This window comes from Caretta caretta, chromosome 2 (genome assembly GCF_965140235.1).
Source record: "Caretta caretta isolate rCarCar2 chromosome 2, rCarCar1.hap1, whole genome shotgun sequence".
NCBI lineage: Eukaryota > Metazoa > Chordata > Testudines > Cheloniidae > Caretta > Caretta caretta.
The window spans coordinates 21,547,343-21,575,088 of NC_134207.1; the positions used below are offsets into that span (position 1 = coordinate 21,547,343).

The 27,746-nt window shown below is 39.5% G+C and overlaps 2 protein-coding genes across 4 annotated transcripts in view; one reads left to right on the forward strand and one right to left on the reverse strand.

Moving 5' to 3' along the window:
- The window catches only part of WASHC5 (WASH complex subunit 5), a 72,057-nt gene extending 50,399 nt beyond the window's left edge, over positions 1-21,658 (forward strand). Inside the window, exons 30-31 of one of the 3 annotated variants that reach the window (XR_012666881.1) lie at positions 21,128-21,247; positions 21,404-21,658. Coding sequence is in view for 2 of the 3 variants with exons in the window: in XM_075124940.1 (XP_074981041.1) it covers positions 1,204-1,246 (43 nt within the window). In the remaining variant the exon portion in view is untranslated. Of the gene's footprint in view, positions 1-1,203; positions 5,063-21,127 lie in introns of those variants that run through there. The other 2 variants (XM_075124942.1, XM_075124940.1) reach the window with 2 other exon arrangements.
- SQLE (squalene epoxidase) lies at positions 3,768-27,443 on the reverse strand. The gene is made up of 11 exons (XM_048841607.2): positions 26,175-27,443; positions 24,753-24,999; positions 24,272-24,452; positions 19,552-19,648; positions 17,094-17,207; positions 15,580-15,751; positions 10,266-10,361; positions 9,589-9,731; positions 7,039-7,135; positions 6,510-6,597; positions 3,768-5,636 (listed from the first exon to the last, which is right to left on the reverse strand). Exons 1-11 carry the CDS (start codon positions 26,466-26,468, stop codon positions 5,444-5,446), a joined length of 1,722 nt encoding a protein of 573 aa, XP_048697564.1. The 5' UTR covers positions 26,469-27,443; the 3' UTR covers positions 3,768-5,443.
- Positions 27,444-27,746: the final 303 nt, after the last annotated feature.

Consider the following 27,746-nt stretch of genomic DNA (forward strand, 5'->3'; position numbering starts at 1 on the left):
CACTCAAACCGGACTCCCTTTCCCTACAGAAAAGAATAGCCTTCCCCACCATAAAAGTAGCTGTTATTGGACAGCACTCACTACTATTCTCATAGTCAGAAAGAAACACGATAGCCCTCCATTACAGTTAGCAAGACCAGTTTTTCACAATCACCCTTCTCTAATTATCACCTAGAGGAAATAATCCAATAAAGCACAGCCTTAACCAGCACCCTCCACCCCCGCCAGTCACAGGGCATTCCAGTGCATTGTCCTCTAAGTGCTGGTTGCTGCAATTTGGCCTTCGCAAGAGAGCACTACAAGAAGCCTCATGTGAGCAGAACCTGGCTTGCAACTCTACCCTCCACGGCCCTCTTCAGTAGGCTGCCTCTCAAAGCAAAGCTGCTCAAAGTAGCTATCCCCTTTTATTTGCATAAACTGAAGACACAGGCAGGCCACTCCACCAATCTTCTCCCTGCTCCCTTCTCTGCAATGCCTAAGACAACAGTCCTCTAGCTGGCCAACCCAAGAGTTCTCTCGAACAACAGCCTATGCAGTTTGGGACACTCAGAGAAAATTTCTTTGGCACCAGAGACCAAACTGGAGAAAGTCAGCCATGGGGAGCCAGGCTCTCCAAGGAGGGGTGTTTTCTGAACCTGAGGGCCAGTCTTACCATTCTCCAAGGAGCAGGAGCTCCCAGGTTTTCTGGAAACCACCCCAGAAGGTTTGACTTAAAAGCAAGTATACATAGCCATAGGCTTTCCTTTAAACAGACCAGAGTCTGGATAAACCCAGTCAACATTTTTAATAACAAAAAGGACAACAATAATTTTAGTGTTTGCTTTTTTATCCTACTGTTCCTAGAATATGACGGAGCAAGGAAGGTGAGATAATATTGTTTCTTGTACCAGCCTTTGCTGGATGAAATTAGTTAATTTTTTAGGTGCACAGAGCTCTTCTTCAGTTCCAGAGAGGGCAGGAGAGATTTTGAGCAAAATATACATTTAGGCAGTTTTTTAACCAAGAGTGGTACGGCTTCTTGGAGGCAGTCACTTGTAATGAATTGGTTGATTGAGGGTTAATTGTTTAAGCATAAAGGGCTTGAAGTGGGCATTTCAGGATACCAGTCAGTCTGGTGTGTTACAAATTCTTGCAAAAAGCCATTAAAAGAGAGTTCCTGTTAAGTCCATGATTTTTGGTGTCTAACAGTGTTATTAATTTTAGTTCCCAGGCTCGCCTTTTGAGGTGTTGTGCAGGTTTTCTTTGAGGATAAGTATTGAAAGATGACCATGGAATGTTGCATTGTGAAAAGTGTTTGCCCCTTTATAGCAACATCTGAGGGTGCAACTCCAGGGGGCAGCAGGACTGACTCGATGGATACCACTGAGGGAAAACCTTCTGCCGGCAGTGCTCGGGGCAAGCCCACCCCTACATTGAAATGGAATAAGCAAGCACCCAAAGAATAATGAGTTATTATCCCTATGCACTAATAGTAATAAAATGCATTTGAACCTATAATTAAATGATACCATTGCAATAAACAAAAGGTTTCTTAAAAAAAACTTAAGGACAAAGAACACCCTCACAAACCCAAAAAGGGAAATAATGACACAATAAGAGAAACACACCACAGATTCCCTCCTCTGCAGGGACCTCCCTTTCACTTCTGGCTCCAGTAGACACAGCAACTCACCACACACCCCAAATTCAAGCAACTCATACTGCCCACACAAAGAGCTCATCCTGCACTTATCCAGGGCACAGATATCAACAGCAAATATTTGTCATTGCTGAGTTTGATATTAAAGTTTTCTGTAACCCATAGCCTTAATGCCAACCTCAGCAGCCTTTGCATATATTTACTGTTGACATTTGGGCACTGGGTATGTGGGTGATGTGGCCCTTTGTTGGTGTGGAAAGTATAAGGAACAGCTCTACACAGGCTCAGAACTGTGGATGGAAAAGCCCCTACTCAGGGCACCATACTGCCCTTCCCATGCTCCAGCCATACGGGCTCAAAGTAAGAAGGGGAGGTTCAGGGGCAGAATCTCACCAGCACACCATAGCTGCCAGTGATGGTGTTGAACTCTATCTTTGGCAGTTTTGATTATGGAGGCATGTCAGAATGGCACTGTCAACAGGAAGAAGAAGCATATTTCAGGGTCACACAGAGACTTTAGTAGAGGAGGAAAGACATTAATTCTGGAAGCTGCATCCCCATTCCGATTGCAAAGACGTCTTGGCAACCAGTCATCCTTCTGCAATGAATATCCTGAACTCTTCTCTGGAGGATTCAGGCAACTTGTCTGTGACTGATTAATCTCAAAGTATGATTTTGTGAATGCGGAGAACAGCACCTGCTGATTTGCAGTGCTCAGTTGTAAGGATGAGATCAAATAAATTTTCCTCCCCATCAAATCCAACCTCTTACATGCGTGTCCTTAGGCATGGATTTATATCTCCCATGAAACAATCTCTCTTTAGTTGTCATTACAACAAGGGAGTTAGAGGTTGGATGAGAATAGGACCACTCAGAACTTTGCACAGGAACATAGTGTCATTTGGCAGTACATTTGTCCCTGTTGCAGGTAAGGAAGCAGGGGTATGCCACGATCTTTGTGGATTCCAATAGTACTTCATTTATAGGGAGAGCTACCATTTCTGGGGCCAAGGACTGCAGAATGTCTACCAACTTCTGTGTATTTTCCTGCACAAACTCAGCGTGAATACCCAAGATTGAAGCCATTCGCCTCAGATTCTGATGTGACTTAAAATCCTCAGGCCCGAGAGAAAGACTCTGGTATGAGTTTCAGCCTGATACCCCTCAGGTGCTTTGGCAATTCTGAAAGGATGTTGGTTAAACCTACAGGGTGAAAAATCCTGATCCTATTGAAAGCAATGGCAAAACTCATATTGGCTTCAATGGGGCCAGGATTTCACCTGTCAAGTGGGATTTTCAAAAGTGCTCAGGAGGAGGAGGGATAGGGCAGTATGGGTCCCTGGTGCCCCTTGATGGGGGATACCACTCTTAAAGGGGAATTTCCTGTTTGAGTGTGCGTGGAGCTCATCCTTGTTGTAAAACTTCAATTTACTTCAATGGGAGGAAAGTTAGGCCACGGGTGAGTGCTTAAATCCAACACACAGCTTCAAAAAGGGGAGTTGAAAATGCAGAGTTATGCCCTTTCTTTATCAAGTCAAAACTGCACGCAAAACTGAAATTATTCTTCATTTTAAAATCTAGATAAGACCTCTTCAGCTTTTCTCATAGGATAGTTCTAGTATTTGATGATCTAACTCAAACCTTTTGGATTTATACGAACCTTTATTATAGCAACTACATTGTTTAGCCTGAATTTGCTGAGCATCTAATATAACCATGGGAGTAAGTTCAGCTTTTACTTTCAGGTGGTAATGGGATGTTATGTGGTGCTTGTATTTTTAGTAACACACGGGGGTCTATGTCACTGTTACCTATTTTAAATAGATCCCAGTTCATTTAACACCTCATTATGTTTGTTAAGAAATGTTTTGTATCTTGTTCTGTAGACAAATTATACATCCATTTAATTAAGTTACATTTGCAAGTTGCTCTTCAACACAAGCACACACAGGATTTCCTGTTTCCCTATTACAAACTCTAATAAGTAGTATTTTCCTTCAGTATCCGTCCTTAGGCCCAGACTCAGAAAGGTTCTTAAACACGTGTGTAACTTTAAGCATGTTAGTGGTCCCTGCTAAATCAGGGCCTTACAACATTCATTACCCAGAGAAAGTGACAAATCTACAAATGAACAATAAGCATCATAACTTTATTTAAGTTAGTTAGCTGGGGGTGCATATTTGGCTCAGGATCTTCAACCCCTGATTTACAGGAGACTGATTGCAAAGAATATTTAAATATAAAACATACATTAAGAATACATTAAACTAATCCATAATATTTCAAAAATTAGACTCCACAAATTATGAAAATACTTTAAATGCTGAAAACTTTGAAAACCCTTAGAGTGGCATTGTTTAATTTTTATATATAAACGTATTTGAAAATATTACTGTTTTCCCTTTGTAAAGTTATCAGTTATTAATGTAGCAATGTTTAATTTCAATAGGGTATGAAGAATGATATTGGTTAGAAAAATATACATATTTCTATTTTCACTGGAAAAAAGGTAATTTGAAATATTTATCAAATAAAGTATTAAAAGTCTCTCCATAAATATTTTTCAGAGTCCAACAGAAAAGTTGATTATGTTTATATACAGCTATGTAAATCTGTCATTTTTTTAAAGATACATACTCAAATTTTTTGTAAATTGTAGAGGAAAAAATGTCATTACTTTCCAACCTGTTGGCTGTGCTGATATATGGGTTTTTGGGTGAGCCAAAATGAAAGAGCCATCCAGTGCTACATAATACAGTCAAAAGAAAGGTAGGGACAAAACAAAAATACACAGCAAAGGAAAGGACATTATTAAAGGTAACATTGAGAGGAATATTGTCAGTAAAAGGCATTAAAGGTTTTTGGTCACATGCAATAACTTGTAGAAGAAAAACAAAAACCAAGTACTAAAAAGGACACTTTCGAAGTATTTTTCATGAGTTTTTAAATAATCTTTACTACTATTTTTAATATCCACTTGGAATAGCTCCTGACTGAATTTTTTTTGGTGTGTACAACTTGTGGCTATACTTCTGTTAAATGGTCAATATCTGTTAACTTCTGTTGCACAAGCAAAATGAAAAAATAAGTCTTTTAAATTAAGTGAGACTGTGGAACTGGAAGAAGGTAGCTTGAATGAAATACAGAGTTGTTAAACAAATTCTGACCTGGTAACCTCTCGTATAAAGTAATTCTGGTGAAGAGAATGATTTTTTAAATTAGCTACTTAATATAGGATGACATTTGCCTCAGTAATGAAGTTTAAATATATGGTATTTTTTTAACCTGAAACCCCTTGACAGTGTCCTTTTAAGTGTCAGTAGATTGCTATTTAATTGTAACTGAAATAAAATAGAGGCAAAGACTTTTAATGAAATAAATGAAAATTGTCTTACAATATTTCACAGTAATAAAGAAAACAAACATTCCATGGAAATATTGAAGGATGCAGCAGCAAATGACTTAAACTGTTCACTCTTCATTTTATTAACATCATCAACCTTAACGGTGCATTCTATGCAATAGATAAAGTGAGGAAATTATCCTCTGCCTTTTCTACCACATGTCAATAGTTAATTATGGTCCTTGTAAACAGTTAAGTAATTTTTAAACTTACATGGTAAAGGAACATATATTTACATATGTATATATACCCACAAGAATAAAATTAAGTCAAATCCTGAACAGGGGGTTGCACTTTAAACAGAGGTGAACATCATACAGTATTGAACAGTATATGTCCAAAAGATTGTAAAGGCTTGGTGAGTTTCACATATTCTTCCTCCATTCGCTTTCCTCTAATATTTAATAGACTATATACTTCATTTCAGAGCAAATAAGTGGAAATATTACAGAGCAAGCCCGGTAAAGTACAGCACCGCTACTGAAAAACGCTCGTGGCTTCATGACCCAGGACTCTGATTTAAAGCAAAAATAAACAGCATATAGTGCAACGGCAAAGAAGTGGCCAATCAGTACCATTGGTTTAGGAGATAAGCTGTATGGACAGAAGAGAAAACACATTAATAAAGAGAAATGTGAAGCGCTATAGAATTTTCAGTCTTACATATTAATTCAATAGATTTTTGTTAGCACACTACTCACATCTGTTTGATCTAAAAAATCCCAGCCCTGCTGTCTACAACAGTGGAAGAATCTGGCATAACTTGGAGCTGCTGTGTGCTAAGTAATTCCTCCTACATCATTACCCTGATACACCATTGCCTCAGCTCCATTTCTGCTGCAGTCCTCATCCCTGCCTTTATCACTTCCCATCTGGATTATTTCAACTCCCTTCTTGATAGATCCAGCTCTCATGACTCCACTGAGTGAGGAATACAGCAGCCCTCCTTCTCCATGCTCAAAGAAGGACGATCTATTGTTTGTTTATCCAGTTCAGGGTGCAGTTCAAAACTGTCCCATTTAAAAAAAAAAAAAAAACATCCAGAGACTCACACCAATCTTCTTCAAAGAACTTTCCTCTCTCTGCTCCCATCCGTGCTCCCTTCACTCATCTGGAACTGGCCTCTTCTGTAGATTTACATAAACTCAGGTCTTGGTGAATGAATTGTGCCTGCTATCATCAAGTCTTCAGTCATCCTAAACCTCTTTGTCTCACTGAAACTCTTGTGCCCATGTATCTTACTCCCTCTCCAAACTGTTTTAGTTGAATCTTCTAACTGTTCAGCATTTTGGGACATATTTTATATGAAAATCCTAAAGAGGTTTGCTAGTGTGGACCCTTCTGCCCAATCAGTTGCCGACTCAGGGTGAGCGAGGGTTTGCATTAGTAGATCGCAATCCATTAACTATGGTATATGCTAGTTCCTGATACAGTACAGTAGGTGTTTTGATATTTTATATAACTTACACAGATAGCAATCCAACTGGACCCGAGACACACTCTCCCCCAAGTTTGAAGTAATGGAAACACGCTTGCCTTAGTTGATGCAAGGAATCTAGAAAAGGAATTAAAATTATCTTCAGTTACTACTAAAACCACTTAAAACCAAATAAAGCTGTGATCAAAAGTCCACTGAAGTTAGTGGGAGTCATTCCATTGATTTCAAGGGGCTTTGGATCGGGCCTTACTTTTTAAGTAAAGAATAATCTTACAAAACACCTACTAGTCTGTGAGTACTACATTCAGTTTTTTTATATAGAATTCTTTATACCAATTGTCCCTGGGCTGTTTGCTGAGACATTATCAGCAAAATGTCAGCTCACACCAGGCACCAGCACTACTCACAGTTTTGGAGGCATAGTCTAACACTGACAAGTATTTCTAAAATATTTTGAAAATTATAAATGCAATACATGCTCATGCATGAAAACACACAGAGAGTGTACTTATTTAATAAGTTGCAATTAATTACAGAAGTTCTCTTAAATGTACTTACCATCTCTGGCAGCAAACAGTTCATAAAGGGCCTGAGCAAGAACATTCACTACAAAAGAATGAGACTTTTTTCTTGACCAGTAAAATGTCTTTTTTGCCTGTAAAAGTTAAAAAAAAAATCTTTATATCAGGGCACAGGAAAATACCCTTTTTCTTCTAAAATAGATATAGGAATGACTTCCTTTTCAAAGTTATACTGGTGCTGCTGCATTATCTTCCAACAGATTTTGTACACGTTTTGTATTTAAAGATAAAGATCTGTCTCAACTGTAATATTGACATCAGCCTCTTTAAAAGCCAATTAGATCTCCTCTTCCCCCATTCTGCTATAGCCAGTAGGATAATAAAATCATGGAACTTTGATATAGAAGAGACCTGTTACATCATAAAGTCCATCCCCCTGCCAACACTTATGGTATCTCTTAAAAATAGAGAAGAAACAGGAAGAATGTTCTAACTAACGGGGCTTTCATTATTTCCTTGGAAGACTATATCATATAGTATACACACATTTGTTTCAGATATTCATCCATTCCTCCCAGTTATATCCCCCTTTTCCATCTAAATAATTGCTCTCCATCCTGGGTATTTACACCCTCCAAATATTTGTAAACATTTACTCTTCCCTCTTTTACACATTGATTTGCCAAACTAAACATTGTTTAACTGGCCACTCTAAACATTTTGTACTGTTTTGGATGAATCTACTATTTTTAATATAATTTCCCTCTTATAATCCTATTCCAAAGCCCACTGAAATCAATGGAGTCGTTCAATCAACTTCAATAGGCTTTGGATTAGTTTTTATATAGGTAAGGAATGTATAGCTTAAAACGGTAGACTCTTTCAAAACAGCAGAACTATGCCCACCATCACTTTTTGATTCTTTCCTCTAAAGGTACTCTTTCTGGACCCAATTTGTGTACATTTTTCTGAACTGAAAACAATATTTGTTGTTCATAACAACAGTTTAGGAACAAGTGAAGAAGAATATCACATTCAACTGAAACTGAAGAGTGTACTGTATTTAGAGATGTAAGGTAAAAGTTTCAAAAGCACCTTGGTGACTAGCGACTTTGAAAATCAATGAGATTTAAGCTCTGAAGTACCTGTTACTTTTGAAAAATATACCCATGAACACTTTGAAAAATATAGCCCTTACATAGTGGTGGAAGGCCTTCTACAGGAGTGTGATTGTTAAAGTACACAGATGGGTCTGTGTAGATTTTTCTGGTGTGGTTAACCATAGTGCTGCCTGAAACAGTACTATGTTAAAGCACACTAGGGAACCTTTAGAGTGCACCAGTAGGGTCTACAGAGACCAATTAATGTGCAACACCTTAGTGTGCTTTAGAAATCTCACTCCTGCAGAGCTCATTACCCCACCATATACGCGAGATCTGATTAGATCACAGCATGAAGTGACAAATAAAAGATGCTGGCAAAACGAATTAGTAATCATGTTTATTACAGCAGTGCCTAAAGACCAATCCCAAATGAGGCCCCATTGTGCGAGGCACTGTACGAACACAGACAATCCCTGTCCCAAGGAGCTTGCAATCTAAATAGACAAGACAGGAACAGGATGGGGAAATGGGATATAACACACAAGCAGAGTGAACAATGTGATGGTGGCATACTTCAAGTTAGTGCCACAATTATTTTGTGATGGGTTTGGTTAGGAGGGGAGAAGCTAAAAATGGAAAAAATGAAGGGAGAGGAGATGCTGAAGGAAGAAGGGTGAAGGGCAAAGGAAAAGAGGGTAAGAGGTGCAGGTACAGAGCAATGCTGAGGTGAAGAGACTGAGAGAGGGGAAAGGATGGAGCAAACAGCCAATTACCACAGGGCAGAAAAAGTACAGTCAAAATTTTAGAAACTTCTCTAAGTGTCCAAAAGGTCCTTGATTTGGCTTCTTCTGCAACTGCTCCTACCAGCTAGAGTCTCTGGCTGGTTCCTCTCTGCAATTTCTTTCCCACTCCCACCCAAATGCCACATAGCAAGAAGCAAGAGTGGGGGTCTTAATTTCCTCAGAGTGGATGGGGAGGGAGTGCCTGCCCTGCATGGTTCTGAATCTAGACAGGGAGGGAGGGATGGCCCCTGTTGGGCCCCATTTTACCCTTCCCACCATCCACAGCAGTTTAATGGTTCACAGTAACATCTAAAAACAGCTTTGACTAGGTGGGCAAAGAACTATTAAACTGCCTTACCCTCAAGTTAGGAGACAATTTAAGTAACTGAAAGAAATTGCATAAACACAAGCCTAGGCATATCCCAGAAATAGGGTTGCCAACAGTCCCTTATTAGAAGGGACGTCCTTTATTTCTTCATCTCTATACAACAAGATCGGGAGTTGCTGAGCGCTGCAAAAAGCAGCAAGAAATACCCCAGGAGAATGTGTTTAGTTATTAATTATTATTATTCACAACATCATCATTAGGAGAAGGGGTGGGGTAGATGTGCTAAGAAAACAGTCCCTTATTTTTGAAATACAATGTCGGCAACCCTACCCAAAAAGCACAATTATTATTCTAACTTCAAAATAATGTCTCACCTGAAGAATAGCAGAATCCTCATAAAGATCTGGAATATCCTGGAGCAAGCTTCTCCATATTTTAATATCATTCAAAACAACACTCATTCCTCCACCTGTCAGAGGGTGCCTCATATTATATGCATCTCCCAAAAGAAGAACGCCTAGATGGGAGAAAAAAAATAATGGCATAGAACACATGCCAAGTACTCTGTTTTAGAAATCAAAACTTTTCTTTCTCTATCAAATTTGCTAAGCTTTAGCAAAGAAAGCATTGCTGCTTGAAAAGTACACCGTTCCATACACAAGCTTAAAATCACAGTGTAAAATGCATCTGAACAACTTAAAGCTTGGAAATGTTTTTTTTAAACACACAGCTCAAGAATTTCTTTATACTTTCCTTTAAAAAATAAGCCACTTTTGACAGATAAGCATGAAAAACCACCAGCCTGAAATAGACTTTACAAAAAATTGCATGTTTTAAAAGGACCAACCAACAACCTTAATTCTAGTGTCACTATCAATATGCTGTTTATAGGTGTCAGACACACTCAGGAATGTTTTTTAAAGTACCATTTTCACAAAAGATAAAACAAACTTGACTGGGAAAGTAGCACTGACAACAAACAAAAATATTTCTAAATCTGTTAAATGGTCATTAACCCTATACTTTTAAATATTTTTTGTTCTTACTCTACCTTGTTTGTTAACAGGTGACGGAGGTAGGAAGCTTGCTGGCATGGTCCTCAAACGATCATTTTGAACTGCTATTAGGAATGGTTCCTTTAGGTGCTCTGCAGTAATGAAACTCTATTTAGTTATACTGTATTACGTATATGAAAATCAAGTCAAATAATTTGCACAGAACTACTCATAAATAGTTCTCAGAGATGAAACCCCTCTGAATCGCCAGTGTTACATATGTAAACTGAGCAAACTACTGTTTGATGTTATGGTATCTATAAGTAATATAAAATTAGGGTTCAATGCTGCAAACTCTACAATGGCTCAATCCTGTGATATGCTGAGTGCCCTCAACTGCAGCTGACTTTTATTGGGAGTACAGGATGCTCAGCACCTCATAGGATCCGTACCCAAGTGTGAAAGTAAATTGGAGTTCATCACATATAAGGTTTGCAGCATCAGGCATTTAGTTTGCAGAGGGGAGGAAAATTGAAAAGAACAAACAATAATTCTGGCATTTTAATCAGAATGAGCACACTAAAATTTAGCTATTGTTTTCAAATGACCCTACCACAGTCCCATTAAAAATCAGTGACAAAACTCACAATAACTTTGGTAATGCAGGATCAGGACATAGAACAGTTACCACGGCAAAACATCAGTGAAACTAAGACAGGCAACGAAAGAGCACAATGAATTGCCTCCTTCAAAATGGTCACTCAAAATACTTTTCAAATCAGCCAAAAAAAGACCCCTTTCAGGGCGACTGATAAAATCATTCCTGCTCTACCTTCCCCAGCAGCAGCCTAATCTGTCTCTAGATATATGCTGTCCATTTCTGCATATTTTAGGATTTCCCCAAGTATTTAATTGAGAAAAACACTTAAATCTGCACCCTTAATAAATTCAATTCCACGTTGAACGTAAGAACAGCCATACTGGGTCAGACCAAAGGTCCATCTAGCCCAGTATCCTGTCTTCTGACAGTGGCCAATGCCAGGTGCCCCAGAGAGAACATACAGAACAGGTAATCATCAAGTGACCCATCCACTGTCGCCCATTCCCAGCTTCTAGGAATCAGAGGCTAGGGACACCATCCCTGCCCATCTTGGCTAATAGCCATTGATGGATCTATCCTCCATGAACTTATCTAGTTCTTTTTTGAATCCTGTTATAATCTTGGCCTTCATAACATCCTCTGGCAAGGAGTTCCACAGGTTGACTGTGCGTTGTGTAAAAAAATACTTCCTTTTGTTTGTTTTAAACCTGTTGCCTATTAATTTCATTTGGTGGCCCTTAGTTCTCATGTTATGAGAAGGAGTAAATAACACGTCCTTATCTACTTTCTCCACACCGATCATGATTTTATAGACCTCTATCATATCCCCCCTTAGTCGTCTCTTTTCCAAGCTGAAAAGTCCCAGTCTTAATAATCTCTCCTCATACGGCAGCCATTCCATACCCCTAATCATTTTTGTTGCCCTTTTCTGAACCTTTTTCAAGTTCAATATCTCTTTTTTGAGATGGGGTGACCACATCTGCTCACAATATTCAAGATGTGGACATACCATGGATTAATATAAAGGAAATGTGATATTTTCTGTCTTATTATCTATCCCTTTCTTAATGATTCCCAACATTGTTAGCTTTTTTGACTGCCAGTGCACATTGAGTGGATGTTTTCAGAGAACTATCCACAATGACACTAAGATCTTTTTCTTGAGTGATAACAGCTAATTTAGCCCCCATCATTTTAAATGTATAGTTGGGATTATGTTTTCCAATGTGCATTACTTTGCATTTATAAACATTGAATTTCATCAGCCATTTTGTTGCCCAGTCACCTAGTTCTGAGACATCATTTTGTAGCTCTTCGCAGTCTGCCTGGGACTTAACTATCTTGAGTAGTTTTGTACCATCTGCAAATTTTGCCACCTCACTGTTTACCCCTTTTTCCAGATCATTTATGAATATGTTGAATAGAACTGGTCCCAGTACAGACCTCTGGGGGACACCAATATTTACCTCTCTCCATTCTGAAAACTGACCATTTATTCCTACCCTTTGTTTCCTATCTTTTAACGAGTTACCAATCCATGAGAGAACCTTCCCTCTTATCCCATGACTTCTTACTTTGCTTAAGAGCCTTTGGTGAGGGGCTTTCTGAAAATCTAAATACACTATATTCACTGGATCCCCCTTGTTCACATGCGTGTTGACCCCCTCAAAGAATTCTAATAGATTGGTGAGGCATTATTTCCCTTTACAAAAACCAAGTTGACTCTTCCCCAACAAATTTTGTTCATCTATGTGTCTGACAATTTTGTTCTTTACTATACTTTCACCAGTTTTCCTGGTACTGAAGTCAGGCTTACCAGCCTGTAATTGCCAGGGTCACCTCTGGAACCTTTTTTAAAAATTGGTGTCATATTAGCTATCCTCCAGTCATTTGGTACAGAAGCTGATTTAAATGATAATTTACAGACGACAGTTAGTAGTCCTGCAATTTCACATTTGAGTTCCTTCAGAACTCTTGGGTGAATAGCATCTGGTCCTGGTGACTTATTACTGTTTAGTTTATCAATTTGTTCCAAAACCTCCTCTAATGACACCTAAATCGGGGACAGTTCCTCAGATTTGTTACCTAAAAAAATGGCTCAGGTTTGGGAATCCTCCCTCACATCCTCAGCTGTGAAGACCGAGGCAAATAATTCATTTAGTTTCTCCGCAATGGCCTTATTGTCTTTGAGTGCTCCTTTAGAATCTCGATTGTCCAGTGGAGCCACTGGTTGTTTAGCAAGCTTCCTGCTTCTGATGTACTTAAAAAAAATTTTGCTATTACTTTTTGAGTCTTTGGCTAGCTGTTCTTCAAATTCTTTTTTGGCCTTCCTAATTATATTATTACACTTCACTTGCCAGAGTTTATGCTCCTTTCTATTTTCTTCATTAGGATTTAACTTCCACTTTTTAAAGGATGCCTTTTTGCCTCTCACTGCTTCTTTTACTTTGTTGTTTAGCCATGGTGGCTCTTTTTTGGTTCTTTCACTGTGTTCTTTAATTTGGGGTATACATTTAAGTTGAGCCTCTATTATGGTGTCTATTAAAAGTTTCCATGAAGCTTGCACGGATTTTACTTTTGGTGCTGTGCATTTTAATTTCTGTTTAACTATCCTCCTCATTTTTGTGTAGCTCACCTTTCTGAAATTAAATGCTACAGTGTTGGGCTGCTGTGGTGTTTTCCCCACCACAGGAATGTTAAATTTAATTATATTATGGTCACTATTACCAAGCGGTCCAGCTATATTCACCTCTTGGACTGATCCTGTACTCCACTTAGGACTAAATCAAGAATTGCCTCTTCTCTTGTGGGGTCAAGGACTAGCTGATCCAATGAGCAGTCATTTAAGGTGTCAGAAACTTTATCTCTGCACCCCTTCCTGAGATGATATGTACCCAGTCAGTATGGGGATAGCTGAAATCCCCCATTATTACTGAGTTTTATTTTAATAGCCTCTCTGATCTCCCTGAGCATTTCACAGTCACCGTCACCATCCTGGTCAGGTGGTCTGTAATATATTCCTACTGCTATATTCTTATTATTCAAGCACAGAATTACTATCCATAGACATACTATAGTACAGTTTGGTTCATTTAAGATTTTTAACTTCATTTGATTCTATACTTTCTTTCACATATAGTGCCACTCTGCCACCAGCACGACCTGTTCTGTCCTTCCGATATATTTTGTACCCTGGTATTACTGTGTCCAATTGATTATCCTCATTCCACCAAGTTTCTGTGATGCCTATTATATCAATATCCTCATTTAATATGACGCACTCTAGTTCACCCATCTTATTATTCAGACTTCTAGCATTGGTCTATAAGCACTTTAAAAACTTGTCACTTTTTAGCTGTCTGCCATTACATGATATAATTGAATATTATGTTTACATGTAGACACTGTATTATGGTTTATTACAGCAATTCCCAACTTTTTTGCCTGTATGACCCCATTTTAAGACTTACTTATTCCACACCCCAGACAGCAACAAAACAACATGGGCTTGCAGCATGACCTCACCAGTACAATGTGTGCAAGGTCATGCTGTGCAGAAGACACCATTTTGTTCTATAAAATGACATCCTCCACACTGCACAGAGGACACCATTTTGTAGATCAGATCCAGGTGCATTCATGACCCTTTCCACTGGTGGCATAACTCTACTTGGGGTTGCAACCCATAATTTAGGAACCGCTGTTTTATTCACTATCAAAAACATCGTTAAAGGGGTGTTATAGCTGCTCAACGATGCCTAGTACCCATCAAGAATGTGATGTTGGCAGCTGAAAGAGAAACATGTGAAGTCTAGGAAATACGCTCAACCAAACGAAGCCAAAACATTAGAAAAAACAGGAAATGCAGAGTTAAGGTAATGCCCACCAGACCACATACCTTTCACTCTGCCCCCTTTAGAAAGGAAAGGCAAAGCTTAATTAAACCTCTGAAATCAAAGAATTCACAGTTAAAGTAAGGTCTTCCATACGCTAAGTCTACCAGGTCTCAACTCCCCACCCTGATCTCAGCATGGTTTTCCTGTGCCACAACAGACCCCTTTCTAAGAGTAGAGTCAGAATCTCAATCCAGCCCATATGACAGTCAAGTTTAGAAAAGTCCTCCACTACAAAACGTGGTATAGCTGTAATGGCAAATCCTTCTAGTGTAGATGCAATTTATATCCCCAAAAGGGTGCTTTAAATCAGTATAGTTCATACCAGTTCCCTGAGAGAATTAAACTATACAGGCAAAAGCACTTTTATGCCAGTATAACTGCATCTACGCTAAGGCATTTGCTGGTATAGATATGCTGGGGTAGAAAAAAAAAAACCCAAACACATCCACTCACACACCAATAGACATTACTATATGGCAAAGGCTTCTGTTGTTGACCTGACCTTATAGGACTTACATCTAAAGATGCACTAATGTCCCAGTAAAAAGAGTTGGGTACTTCCAGAGTCAAATGACATTCAGCCAACAGGGAGCAAATTACAAAGTGGCTGCAGTAGGACCCTCAATAGTAAGATCACCACCTTCCCCATCCATCCAAGGATTCTGGATGCCACAGAAAGCTCCCTGACAATACACATTGCGACTTATCAGATGTCTGACTTTCCAAATGGACAATTCAGCAACAAATTGAAAACAAAGCCAAAACCAAACCAAACCAACCTCCCCTCCCTCCCACCCCCGCCCAACACACACACCCTGGAGGATAATACATTATAATTCTAAAGAGTACATACACAAATCTTTATATTCTTACCAGGTAATTGTGGATAAATTTTCTCAGTCATGTATTCTTTGATGTTTTTTGGCATTTCCCCTCGAATATCAACAAGTACTCGAGTCTCATTTGAAGAAATCTGGTAGATAAGGACTGGACTAGGATTAGCTAAAACAAGTTCAGCATGATTGGCTTTAAACTGTGGTGAATTCTTTAAAAAAAGAAGGAAAAAACTGATTAGTAAAAAGGCCAAAAGTTGCTCTCTTGCTGAATCATTTCCTAACATCCTTTAAAGTGTATTAAATGCAAAACAAGTCACATTAATTTAACATTAAGATTGCAGGTTGGGCAATGAAAGTGCTAAGGTTCCAAAAACAATGATAATTTGACTTCTTTGCACATTCTGAATATTTTATGACAATACATTTTAATTTGTATATTAAGCTACAGATTTCATTAAATCCTTTATTACTTATGTGTAAAGTGGCCAATTTAGGATTTTGTTTAAATGAACAAAAGAGATGAGGAGACGAAATGCCCATAGGTACGTATTTAACTTTGAGCATGTGAGTAGTTAAGCATGTTTAAAATTAAGTATGTTCTTATGTACCTTGCTGAATCAGGGTTATAATCAGTAGTAAATATTTTTAAGTGGTTTTAATATTGTTAAATAAAAACCAGGGTTTTTTCAAACCAAGTAAGGGCACCAGTCCTCAGTATGGACTATGGGCCCAATCTTTCTTTCACTGAACTCAATGAGAAATTTATCATTGACTTCAATAGGGGTAATGTTTTGAGAACTTTGAAAATTTGAGTTGGTATGAATTTGTACCTAGTATATTATATTTGGCATTACAACTATAACGTTCCCAGATAAAAAATGATGTTAAGTCTGGGTACACATCAGTGGGATTGTCTACACAGAAAGTTAATGCATGGTAACACCAAGGTGTGAATCTACAGCACATTAGCTTGCCACACACTTAACTGGCCATGTGGACCCTGCTACTGTGCACTAAAAGTTCTGCAGTACATTTAAAATGAGAGTGCACCAAAGCACACTGCAGAACTTTTAGTGCACAGTATCACAGTCCACATGGCCAGTTAATGCACAGCAAGCTAGTGAGCTAGAGATTCACACTTGGGTTGCCATGCACTTTTCATGTAGACAAGTCCAGTAATTTAAGAGTAAAAACACACAATCCAATTTTTAATGTCGCTACTCTTACCACGGTCCAATAATTCCCAAAGCCGAAATGAAAAAGAAGTTAATGGAACTCCTGTTAAAATATTTAAAAGCACGTTCTTCTAATGGATGCTTTGGAGGCCATTTAATAATATAATTCAAGAGACTTTGCTGTCAGTACTTGCTGAGTAACAGAAAATAATAAAGCATAGATTTTTTTAAATGTCTTCCATAAGGATAAATTCTCATTTCATACATATAACTCTCATAACAGCTACTGGGAGATATGGTTGAATTTGGAGAGAAAAAACATACATTAGAGTTTTTAGTCGTAAGTCTTCCTGTACTATACATACAAGGTCCTTACTTTCAAAATGCAGCCAACAAAATGGGATGAAACAGTAACTTTGTTGGAGACCAAATTTTTCCTAAACTTGGAGAAAAGTCCATCAGCAACAACAGTCAGAGGCGCATGCAGTTCCTGAAACATGAAAATGTGATATTTATCTCAAAAAGATAGAAAGGATAAAGTATCTCTTTAATCATATGTTGATCCTATATTATTTTAGATCTGATATTAAGATATAAATAGCTGAATTAATTTATCTCAATTTTAAAGGGAAAAAACACTATAAATCACTTTTGGAATGAGAGAAAGTATGGAAGAGTTCAACCCCATAAGAACTTTGAGACATTATGAGCAATTTAAGAAGATGAGAAGCTTATAGTGGAAAACGCTTCTTGACATTTAACTTATTTTTACTGAAGAATCTGAAAGTCTATATATAAATAAGCAAAACAAAAATGGAACATCTTTTACAACAGTAACACACCGATAAATTAATACAAGATTTCTGCTGAGATTCCTCAGTTCATTTTTCTTGTAAAGGAACAAACAAAAAATAAGATGAGAATGTAATTTCCAGACAATACCCCACCACCACTTTTATTTAATTCCAGAATTATTGACCAAATCACTGGCAATTTATCAAAATGAGTTACGTAGAATCTCCTACTTGCTTTAGGATACCACATTATTTGATATCAACAAACCACTCCAAGCCCTATATTTTTCAATCACTTACTGGTTTTGAGGTTAAAATAATCATGGAAGAGTGACTGTGACGCTAAGCACCCCTATATTCAGACCCTACACACTACTGTAATAATCTTTGTACAAAATATGCCCTGAGAGGTATCATTTAAAAACTCACTGATATTAATATGCTTGGGTGTTGTATGTACACAATGTGTATTAAGACTTATGGACATCTGCTGGAATGATAATTAAAATGTGTTCAAGCTAGGCACATCAGGGGGAGTTTGTAAATAAAGTATAAAGGAATGTGTTTTTGAATCTCTGACCAGCCTGATATTCAGGCAAAGACAATGAAGGTCCATTTTTACATATTACAAAGCTGTTAAACTAACAAGTGGGGGAAGAAAGAACATGGAGCTTCCTTCACCACCAGACTTCAGGTCACCTACTTCACAGCTTGAATAAGATTTACCTTGAGGGCTAACCCTCAGACGAATCCATTTCAAACGTTTATTGGTCTATAAAGTAGACCGATAACCAGGCTAATACTATTGGATATTTTATTATTGGATAGGAATGTCTTCTTTTATTATGAATAATGAACCAGCTCATACCCCCTAGATCTGTGCACGGAGGATCCCCTTTAGGTTCCAGTCTCCCCCTTCCCACAGAGAAGTTGGACTCCGCTACCTTTGTAGCATCATCTCCCCGTCCAGAGAAGGTTCATGCTGGAGAGAGTACAGAGTGGGCAGGCCAGAGAGAGAAATGGGTGGGCCAGAAAGATGCACATCACCCACTATCTGGACCTCTGGACATTAGTCCAAAAAGGAGATATGGATTGGAGCTGCATTATCTTTTTTGTGAGCTCTGAAAATTACTGGGGGCAACCGCAGACAAAAGCCATGCTCCCAAGGAACAGAAGGTTTTACATGGGAAGCCAGAGCCTATGCAGAGACTGACAGGACTTCCACACAGACAGCTGTAGTCTCCTGATATCCACCAGATTTAGGGATGACTCCTGTAGCCTTTTCTCAATGGGGAACATGCCTCCTAACAGAACATGGGTGAGGGTGAGGGTGTGTGTGTGTGTCCTTAAAAGTTAAATATTCTTATCCCCCTGTAGGCTTAGAGAGGTGGAGTGACTCCCAGTCCAGTGCGCCACATTTAAAATCCTCTATGGCAAAAGAGCAACAAAGCTTAAAAAGTTGTAAAGCACAAAAATCCCATAATAAAATACACAATACAGTCTGAAAATACATCAATGATTTTCTGAAATTGAAACTGCAAAAATGTTAAATGGATTGTATTTGAAGAAAAAAAAATCTTCAGCACTAGAAGGTGACCAAAACTGGGTTTTTTCCCCCCAAATAAAGAGACTGTACAAATTTCTTAATGTAATGTACTATCCTGTACTGCCATACGTGGAAGTCACTGCTTCCTTGTTTAAAAAAATAAAAATACCTAGCTTGTATATAGCACTTTTCATTGATAGATCAAAATGCTTTACAAATCACCATATATTCCCACTTTACAGATGGGGAAATAGAGGCACAGGGAGTGAAGTGACTTGCCCAAGATCACCCAGCAGGCCAGTGGCAGAGCCAGAAATTGAAACCGTGACCCAGTCAAGCCCTCTATCCACATGGCCACAAAACCTCCCTTTATTTCTAATGCTTGATGCACTTTTTTTTAATGTTCTGAAATATCCAAATCTTCTTAAATGCTGTATCTGTGACCATACAATACAATAGTTAAACACAAAGAACAGTGAAATCTGTTGTCTCACCTTAATATCTCCAGTTTCTTTATCCTTATACTGAACACCCACCACACAGTCATCTTCCTCGAGAAGTTGTAACACAGTCCCTTCAATGAATTTTGAGCTGAAATAAACCAGAACTTTTAAAAGTACAGGAAAAAAATAAAAGAATATTTAGGGCCAAAGTTTCAAACTGACTTATGACATAGAGAATGCAAGTTGTTCATGATCTCATTACTGCATATAAAAACATTCATTTAAACATATAAAATTGTTCTGCCCAGTTTCAGACACAGTATTAAACGGTTCGTATTTTCTTGAAATCTATGGGCAAGACCAAGTGTCACTGAACGCTATGGCCCTGATCCTGCGAAGACATCCACATAGGCTCAACTTTATACATGGTGATTAGTCCCATTAACTTCATAGTTTATCACGTAAAATACACATGGAAGCCTTTACAAGACTGGGGTCTGTGGGCTTGTCTACACCAGTGGTTCTCAATCAGGAGTCCAAGGCCCCCTGGGGGGCCACGAGCAGATTTCAGGGGGGTCACCAAGCAGGGCTAGCATTAGATTTGCTGGGGCCTAGGGCAGAAAGCCCCACAGTGTGGAGTTTAAGCCCAGGCCCTGAGTCCCACCACCTGAGGCTGAAGCTGAAACCTGAGCAATGTAGCTTTGCGGGGGTCCCAGTGGCATGAGGCCCCAGCCAATTGTCCTGCTTGCTACCCCCTAATGCCAGTCCTGTTTTTTATATCCAGAAAACCAGTTATTGTGACACAGGTGGGCCGTGGAGTTTTTTATGGGGGGGTGAGGAGGCTCAGAAAGCAAAAGGTTGAGAACCCCTGGTCTACACTACACTACAGAGCCTTGGCCTGTATAGCTATGCAGGCAGAACCCCCATGGTGTAAGCTGCCATAAGGAGTTCTATTGACAGCATAGCCACACCACCTCCATGAATGACTTTAGCTAAGCCAACAGGAGCACTGTTCTGTTGGTATAGTTGCATCTACATTAGAGGGTTTTCAGGCATAGCTAAGTAAGGTAGGGGTTGTGATTTTTTCACTGTTGGAATAATTGGGAACTAACAGGCCTACTTTAGTGGTTAGCCTAACTAGTGAAAAATGAGTAAAGGATCATGAATTGCTACAATGACCCATTATACAAAATTGTTTAAGAAAAGACATAAGGAGGAGACAGAAAGACTGAATTAATTTAAACAAGAGATCCTGATACCACCCAAGGACTGTGTTAAGATCATGTGTGGCGAAAAAGAGGTGTGTGGGACCAGAAATTAGGCCTACCTGGTAGACAAAATAATGAGGGGGATTAGCTATTCCATCCATCATCTGTTTTGGGGGCCCTACAAAAAGAGATGGGGGAGGAAGGATGACTATCACCACTACTATGGCTGCAGCAGAAGGATTTTTATCGTGACACCCAGACCTTGACACATCAGTGGGAACACCTGATCATCACTGCTGCACCAGGAAGGACCCCAGCCTGATACCTGTGAGATCCTGCTCTGTCCTCCCCTCCCTCGTGTGTCTCTTTCTGATCCCCACTATCTTCCTCCTCTTGATTCCTCCATATCCTGAAACCAGCTAAACTGCATAGCACCCTGCAAGAGATGAGATGGCCCATCCAGTTCTCCTCAGCCTGAGAAAGACCAGTGAAGGAGAGGGACCTAACCAGACCATGCAGATGATGTCCTGACTGCAGAGGTGAGCCTGGGTCTAGAGCAATAGCTGTCGTGGCTGCCCATGACTGATTAGCTACCATGCATCCTGAGAACACCAACAAAAGCCAAATATCCCCCATTTTTAATTATGCTATCTCTTCTCTCCCAACTTACTGTGCTCTTCATAATCTTTGTAAAGCCAAATGTGATCCAGTTCCCCCTCAGTGGATGCATGACAGCGACAGACTGCTGATCAAGTACACTCAGCCAGAAAGTGCAACTGCAACAGCCTGGACTTAATCAATATTTCCTCTCTTTAAAGAGAGATTTTAATGGGTTTTGATTATGTTCATTTTACATAATCACTTAATTGCAATTTGAATGCTTTTTGGCTTGTTTTGATATTTTGCCTTCTGAGTGTTTCAATCAATAAACTTCTAATCTTTGGCATGAATTTTTAAATGTGTTTGCCATGGTACTAAGCAGGTCTCTGTACTCTGAACCCCAAACTATGTTTATAGCTGATCATGTTGTTCGATGAGAGTCATGTTAACACCTTTGACTCTTTGGGCCCATTTATTCCATTGAAATTCATACAACACTCCTAACGGACATAGTTTTTTCAGTAAAACTTCATAGTGTAGACCAGGTCGCTATGTTACCACACGGCTTTCCTGCTCCGTTATCTCACACATAAGTGTATGCTCCTTATAAGTATGGGGGAAGAAGGGGAAAAAAAACACCACATTTTCATGGGGCTAGAGTTTCAGATTAAAAAAAAAAAAAGCCAGACTTTTTTATCTTCTTAATTCTTTCATCTTTTAATAAAATTATTAAAATAAATTTTATTTCCTAGGAAAAGATTTTCAAAATCATTTTCTTTAACAATATTACACTGAAAATATACTTTTAGTTTTATCTTCAAAATAAAGGTGTGTACATTACCAAAATTAATACATATTTGCATGACTTGGTTTCATCCGTTGTTCATAAACCTACTAAAATAAGTCCTATGACAGTAAAAGGAGTTCCTCAAGTGAATTGCCAACAACTGGCTTGTCAGAGGGATTTCACATGGGTGCAAGGATCCACCTACACAGATTCAATTACAGGCTCTGTCTTTTAAGTTAAACTCTTCAGGGCAGGGAGTGTCTATCTTTGAGTCTAGTGAAGCACTAAGCACATTGTTAGAACTAAACAAATAAACAGTAATAATATTGATAAAGGACCACCTCTTTACCCTGTGTATAATTTTACTTTTATTCATCTGAAAATAAATACTTATTGTTTGGTACATGTTAAAAGAATATATTCACTTGTAGTGACACTAACCTTTCACTCCCCATGACACATTTTTTAAGACTTCTGAGAGAAAAAGTAAGACTCCATGGCACTCAAAATTACATATGTTTGAAATCTCTCAACTATAATTAAATATTCAACTTCCCCTTCCCTGGTACATGGAGAGGTGGAACATATTCAAAATGAACCAAGAAAGGAAGAAATGAACTTGTTACAAATGCTTTTTAAATTTCTGCTAGAAAAATGTGTAAAGCAGATATAACAGAATTTTCAATGATTTTAAGAAGAGTTAGGTGCCCAAATCCCATTGAAATTAAAAATATGCCCAGGCATCTTAAACTTTCATAATTATCACAAATGAAGCAGATCACCTCAGCTTGCACCAACCTTTAGCAGTATTGCAGGGTTGATATTTTAAAAATGATTTCAAAATAATTAATTCATCCAATCTAATAGATTTAATGGAAACAAACAGGTTTTCAATAAAGAACAATGATTCATACCATACCTGTGTGCTTATTTTTAAAAATATATAGCTTACTGTGGTATGTTGCATGGTAAAGCAATAAGACCTTAAGACCTTACTTTCAATTAACATTAGGTTTCTTGACACCCGTCTTATATAAAGGCAGTGATCATATAAAGAAGTTTGTTACAAATGTTTTTAGGGAAGAAGGGGTTGCCTTCAAGACTCTAGAATATCAAAACTATTGGAGATGTTCATCACTCTTTTCCAACAATTGTACTTGTATATGTAGTATTGGAAAAGGTGGAGGAGTAGAGAAAAGAGGATCATGATTATCCTCATTCTTGCTAAGGCAAGCTTCTTTTCCAGCATCATGAATCATATCACCAGGAAGATCAACATGCTTAGGGTCTGTCTATACTTGAAAGTTAATGAAGATTAAGGCGGGGTGTGAATTTAAAGCACAGTGACTATTCCTAAATAACTCCATGTATTTACAATTCCTGAGCATGAAATGAGTCAGCTCTACCACTTGCTTTTCTGATCAACCCAGGTAGTTCTGTGCATTATTCACTGATAGAACATGGCTCTTTTTCGCAGATAGCCCAGATCAGCACTGGTGTACACCAGTACAACTTCATTCAAGTTACTAACATTTGCAGCAGGGCTCATTTTGACCCAATTTATTAAAGTATACATTATGCATTACAGGCCTGTTTCCCCATTGAATCAGAATCAAGATCTGCCCCACAGATTACCATTTGGACCGCATTTCTGACTTCTGTGGCATGCAGTGCAAGCGCTGCATACATAGACAGCACACTACTGATACATGGTAGTGTTTTACGACCACTTTGCAGAGATATAAATGACTACAACAGATGCAAGTGAAGAATTAACCTCTGAGACTTGGGATACTCCTTCATGTGGTCCAATATTTTGTCTTCGCTCAATGTTTAAAATCTGTATTCCCATAAATCCAAGACCAAATTATGTCCCAAAGACCAATGCACAGTTGCTTACTTATGTGCTCTTTTAGTTGATTATGGTGTAATTAATGTACCTCTTATAAACATCTACAAAAATATGTTATGTGCATACTGAAACAAAAAAAATTATTAATGCTTCAGTTCCTGCATCAGGATTGTCTAGTGCAGACCTTTGCACCCTTGCAGAGTTCCACTGAAGTAAATGGAGCATCTCAGAGGTGCAGGGAACTGTGCTATTGGATCCTGATGCAGGAACAAGACCTAAAATTGTTATACTATGTTGATTAAAATTTTAAGCCAGCTGTCTTACTTGGGTTCTGCCATGGCTGCCCTTCGGAGACCCATGATGAAGCGCCCATGATGAAATGCTCTTCCACTCTGCACCAGACCATCTGCAGAGTTTGGGTAAGGAATTTCAACCTCTGACTTGCTCTCTAGATCATGAATTATGTAACCATTTACTATGTGAGCATCAAGACCTTCCACTGAATCTGGAAAACAAATCCTAATATATTAGTGAAAGAATAAAGAACAACAAGAAATATGCATTAGTCTGTAAAAATTGACCTCTACACCAAGAATATTCTATTTCTTTAACAACACAGAAGGGGACATTTTCAAAATGGTGGACAGGAAACATCAGAACAAGCAGCTTTAATTCAAATATGTCCAGAATATGTTGTATTTTTAAATTTTCTTTGTAAGCATGCTTTTCTTTGGTACACGGGGTTTTTGTCCTTGTCAAGTAAATACCTTTGCAACAAAATATCTGAGTTTTAAGATTTACTTACCTTCAAGACCCAGTTCTTTAAGAGCATTATATCCTCCAGGTTGTAACAATTCTCCAACTATCCTGTCAGGTTCCTTCAGATCCCTCTCTACTACTGTCACATTTCTTCCGTCCCTTGACAGCACTGCAGCCAAAGCAGAACCAAGTACACCTGAACCCACGATGATAACCTCTGGATCAGACTGGGGAGCTAATATTGTATTTGTAGCAGGCTCTGTCACAGTGTTTGAGTCTACCCCTCTTTTACCCTATGTAGAAATTAAGACCAACAAAAACACAAGTAACATATCTAGCATTTATACTCTTTATTTTACAAATAATAATAGACAATATAATATAAAAATTGAATGATTGTGAATGATTGTCGCTTTAAAAATTAGTTAGTTTTTTCCTAGGTCTAGGTCTGAATATCAACTCCCCTAATCCTGCAAACCATTACTATTGAGCCTAGTGACATGAGTAGTCCCACTGGAATTCAATGAGGGTACTCAACAGTAGTAAGTGTCATATTCCTGGTAGTAGCCATTAAGCTCAATATAAAGGTTTTGTAGCAGTGGGTGCCAAGCCATATTAGGGCCATGGATGACAGGACAGCATTGGTCTGGAGACAGAGATTTTTCTGAGGCCAATTATAAACGTGGTCAGATTTGGGAGAATTTTCACAGGGATGGCAAAACGCACATTCCTGCCAAATTTCAAGTCCCTGCTGCAAAGCAGAGGCACTAGAACTTCTCAAAAGTTGAAAGAATTTCTTTTAACATGGTCAAAATGCATTTCTGCACAAACTTGTTCTGAGAATGGCTGAACCATTTTAGCTGAAACCTCCCCTCAAAAAAACCAAACAAATACCTGCTATGATACCACTGGCAGACAAGCTGGCAGTCTGCCTCAGAGATTCTGCCCAATATTCTAAAAGCCTTTGAAGATGTAAAGCCCTATACATGTGATATTTCATTATTATTATCTACAGAATTCTTTGGATTTCATCATATGTATCTGCAGATCTTTTTTCTAGGTCTGCCAGTGGTCTTGATAAATGTTTTTCTTTCAAATGTAGAGATGCTGAAAGCTGATGTATGTCACAGCACTAACAATTTAATTTGTTTCCAATGTGGGAAAAATAATTTACTGGAAATTACACAAACACAGAAACTGTAAATCAACTTAAAAACGGAGATTTCTCCTAAGGTTTACCTTTAAACTTAATTTGAAACTCAAGTGTCTTGATTAAGCAGGCTCCATCTATGAGTTTGTCACCCAAAACTGAAATAAAATCTAACAAATCCCTAGGTGGGGACCACAAAGATAAATCCTCTCCAACCTTTCATTAGCTGCTTTTCCCTCAAACTGACAAAGGAGCCCTAACGTAAAAACAAAAAGTGAAAGGAATCCATCCTATTTCCCAGGTTTGAACTGAACTTACCTTTCTGGATTTGGTTTGCTCTGCCTCTGGCGATCCAGGGGTGGACTTGGCCCAGAAAAAACCGATGAGTGGCAAAGCTGAGAGAACACTACAGAGCATCCCAAAGTGGGACTGTTTCTGCTGCCCCCACTGTTGTTGTTTTAGCCACCCAGAACGATACCGATAAGACAGCAGCAAACCAAGAGAGAAAAACATCAACATAGTCAGCAGCACCTCTTTGTTGACATAAGTCATCAAGTCTCCACATTTCTTATACACATAGACGAAGGAGGCAATGCCCAGAAAAGTCCACATTGTGACAAGGGCGAGTAACTGTCACCGGTGGTTCCCTTTAACACTTGTACTGTGACTGAAGTTCTCTGAAAAAGGGATTTTGCACAAGCTATAAAAATGATAAAAATACAAATATCCTCTTAAAAATATGTACGTGGTTACAGAGAAGGAAGACTCCCTCACAAAGCCCCGCAAAAGGCAGCAACTGCAGCTTTACTGGGGCATGGCATCCCAGAGACAAGGATGCTCCAAAAAGTGGTATGAATTCAATACAGATCTCCTCTTAAACAACCAGAGAGAGAGTTACAGCAACTCAAATGATTTAAATTCTACAAAACGGACTACAACATTAGCCTCAGCTACTGCCGCCTGATGTTCATGGGGGTCAAATTCATTGCTGGGTTGGGGTTTTTTGTTGTTGTTTTTTTTCGTTACTATATCTTCTTTGGGGTTCACAGTCTCTCTTCTCCAGCAGCAGGTGCTCTCGCCCACACAAATAATTAGACAGACATATTATCCCATGTGGCCTGAAATGAAGCTAGAAGCGGTAGCCACAAGAGGGGATTTATAAGAAGCGGGGGGGGGGGACCCTTCTTGTTAACTATCAAATCTGATTAAATCGCATGCTGAACACGGGCTCCTCCCCGAAATCCAGCGACGAATTAAATATGCCGGCGCAGCCCTTCAGAAATCCTCTCTTCGCCCTCACCACAAGCGCCCCGCAGGCTCTGACAGGAACGATCCCGGTAAGCGGCTCCCCGGCAACGGGGCGCCCGGCAATGGACCCTGGCCGGGCTGTGGCTCCCCAGCCCCCTCGCTGGGTGGCGGCTCCCGCTCGGCCCGGCCAAGCCCCTCTCCCGGGCTCCCCTCGGCGGAGCCGGTCCTCGCCCAGGCTGACAGGGATGGAGCCAGGCCCCCCGGCGCGCCCTCTCCAGCGGAGACCGCTGCCGCTGCCAAGGCTACAGCCTTCACGGCTAACAGCCAAGCAGCCGCAGTACCAGCAGGAGGGGCGGGGTTTATGCAAATGAGCGGCGCCCTCCATCCTCTTGCAAGCGCCGCGCGCCCGGTGCCCCAGCAGCTTCGGGCCAACCGGCGGTGCTAGGCCGAGATGGCGCTATTGAGGAGCGACCAATGGCAGCGAGCGGAGGGCGGGGCTTGACGCCTTCCGGTCCCCTAGTGCGATGTGACGAAACGAGCGGGCGGGGCTGCGAGCAAGCAGAAGGGGTTGCGCCCGGCGGTTGCCATGCGCACGGAGAGGGAGGATGCTGCGCGTGCGGGCGGGGGCGCTGGGGCGCCGCT

What these genes read in the sequence shown, in the direction of transcription:
- SQLE (XM_048841607.2), bottom strand. Translation starts at nt 26,468, where the DNA reads ATGTGGACTTTTCTGGGCATTGCCTCCTTCGTCTATGTGTATAAGAAA. An exon ending in AGCAAACCAAATCCAGAAAG is followed by an intron (nt 25,000 to 26,174) that starts GTAAGTTCAGTT and finishes ATTTCTACATAG; the next exon opens with GGTAAAAGAGGGGTAGACTC. An exon ending in AATTTATCCACAATTACCTG is followed by an intron (nt 10,362 to 15,579) that starts GTAAGAATATAA and finishes TCATTACTGCAG; the next exon opens with AGCACCTAAAGGAACCATTC.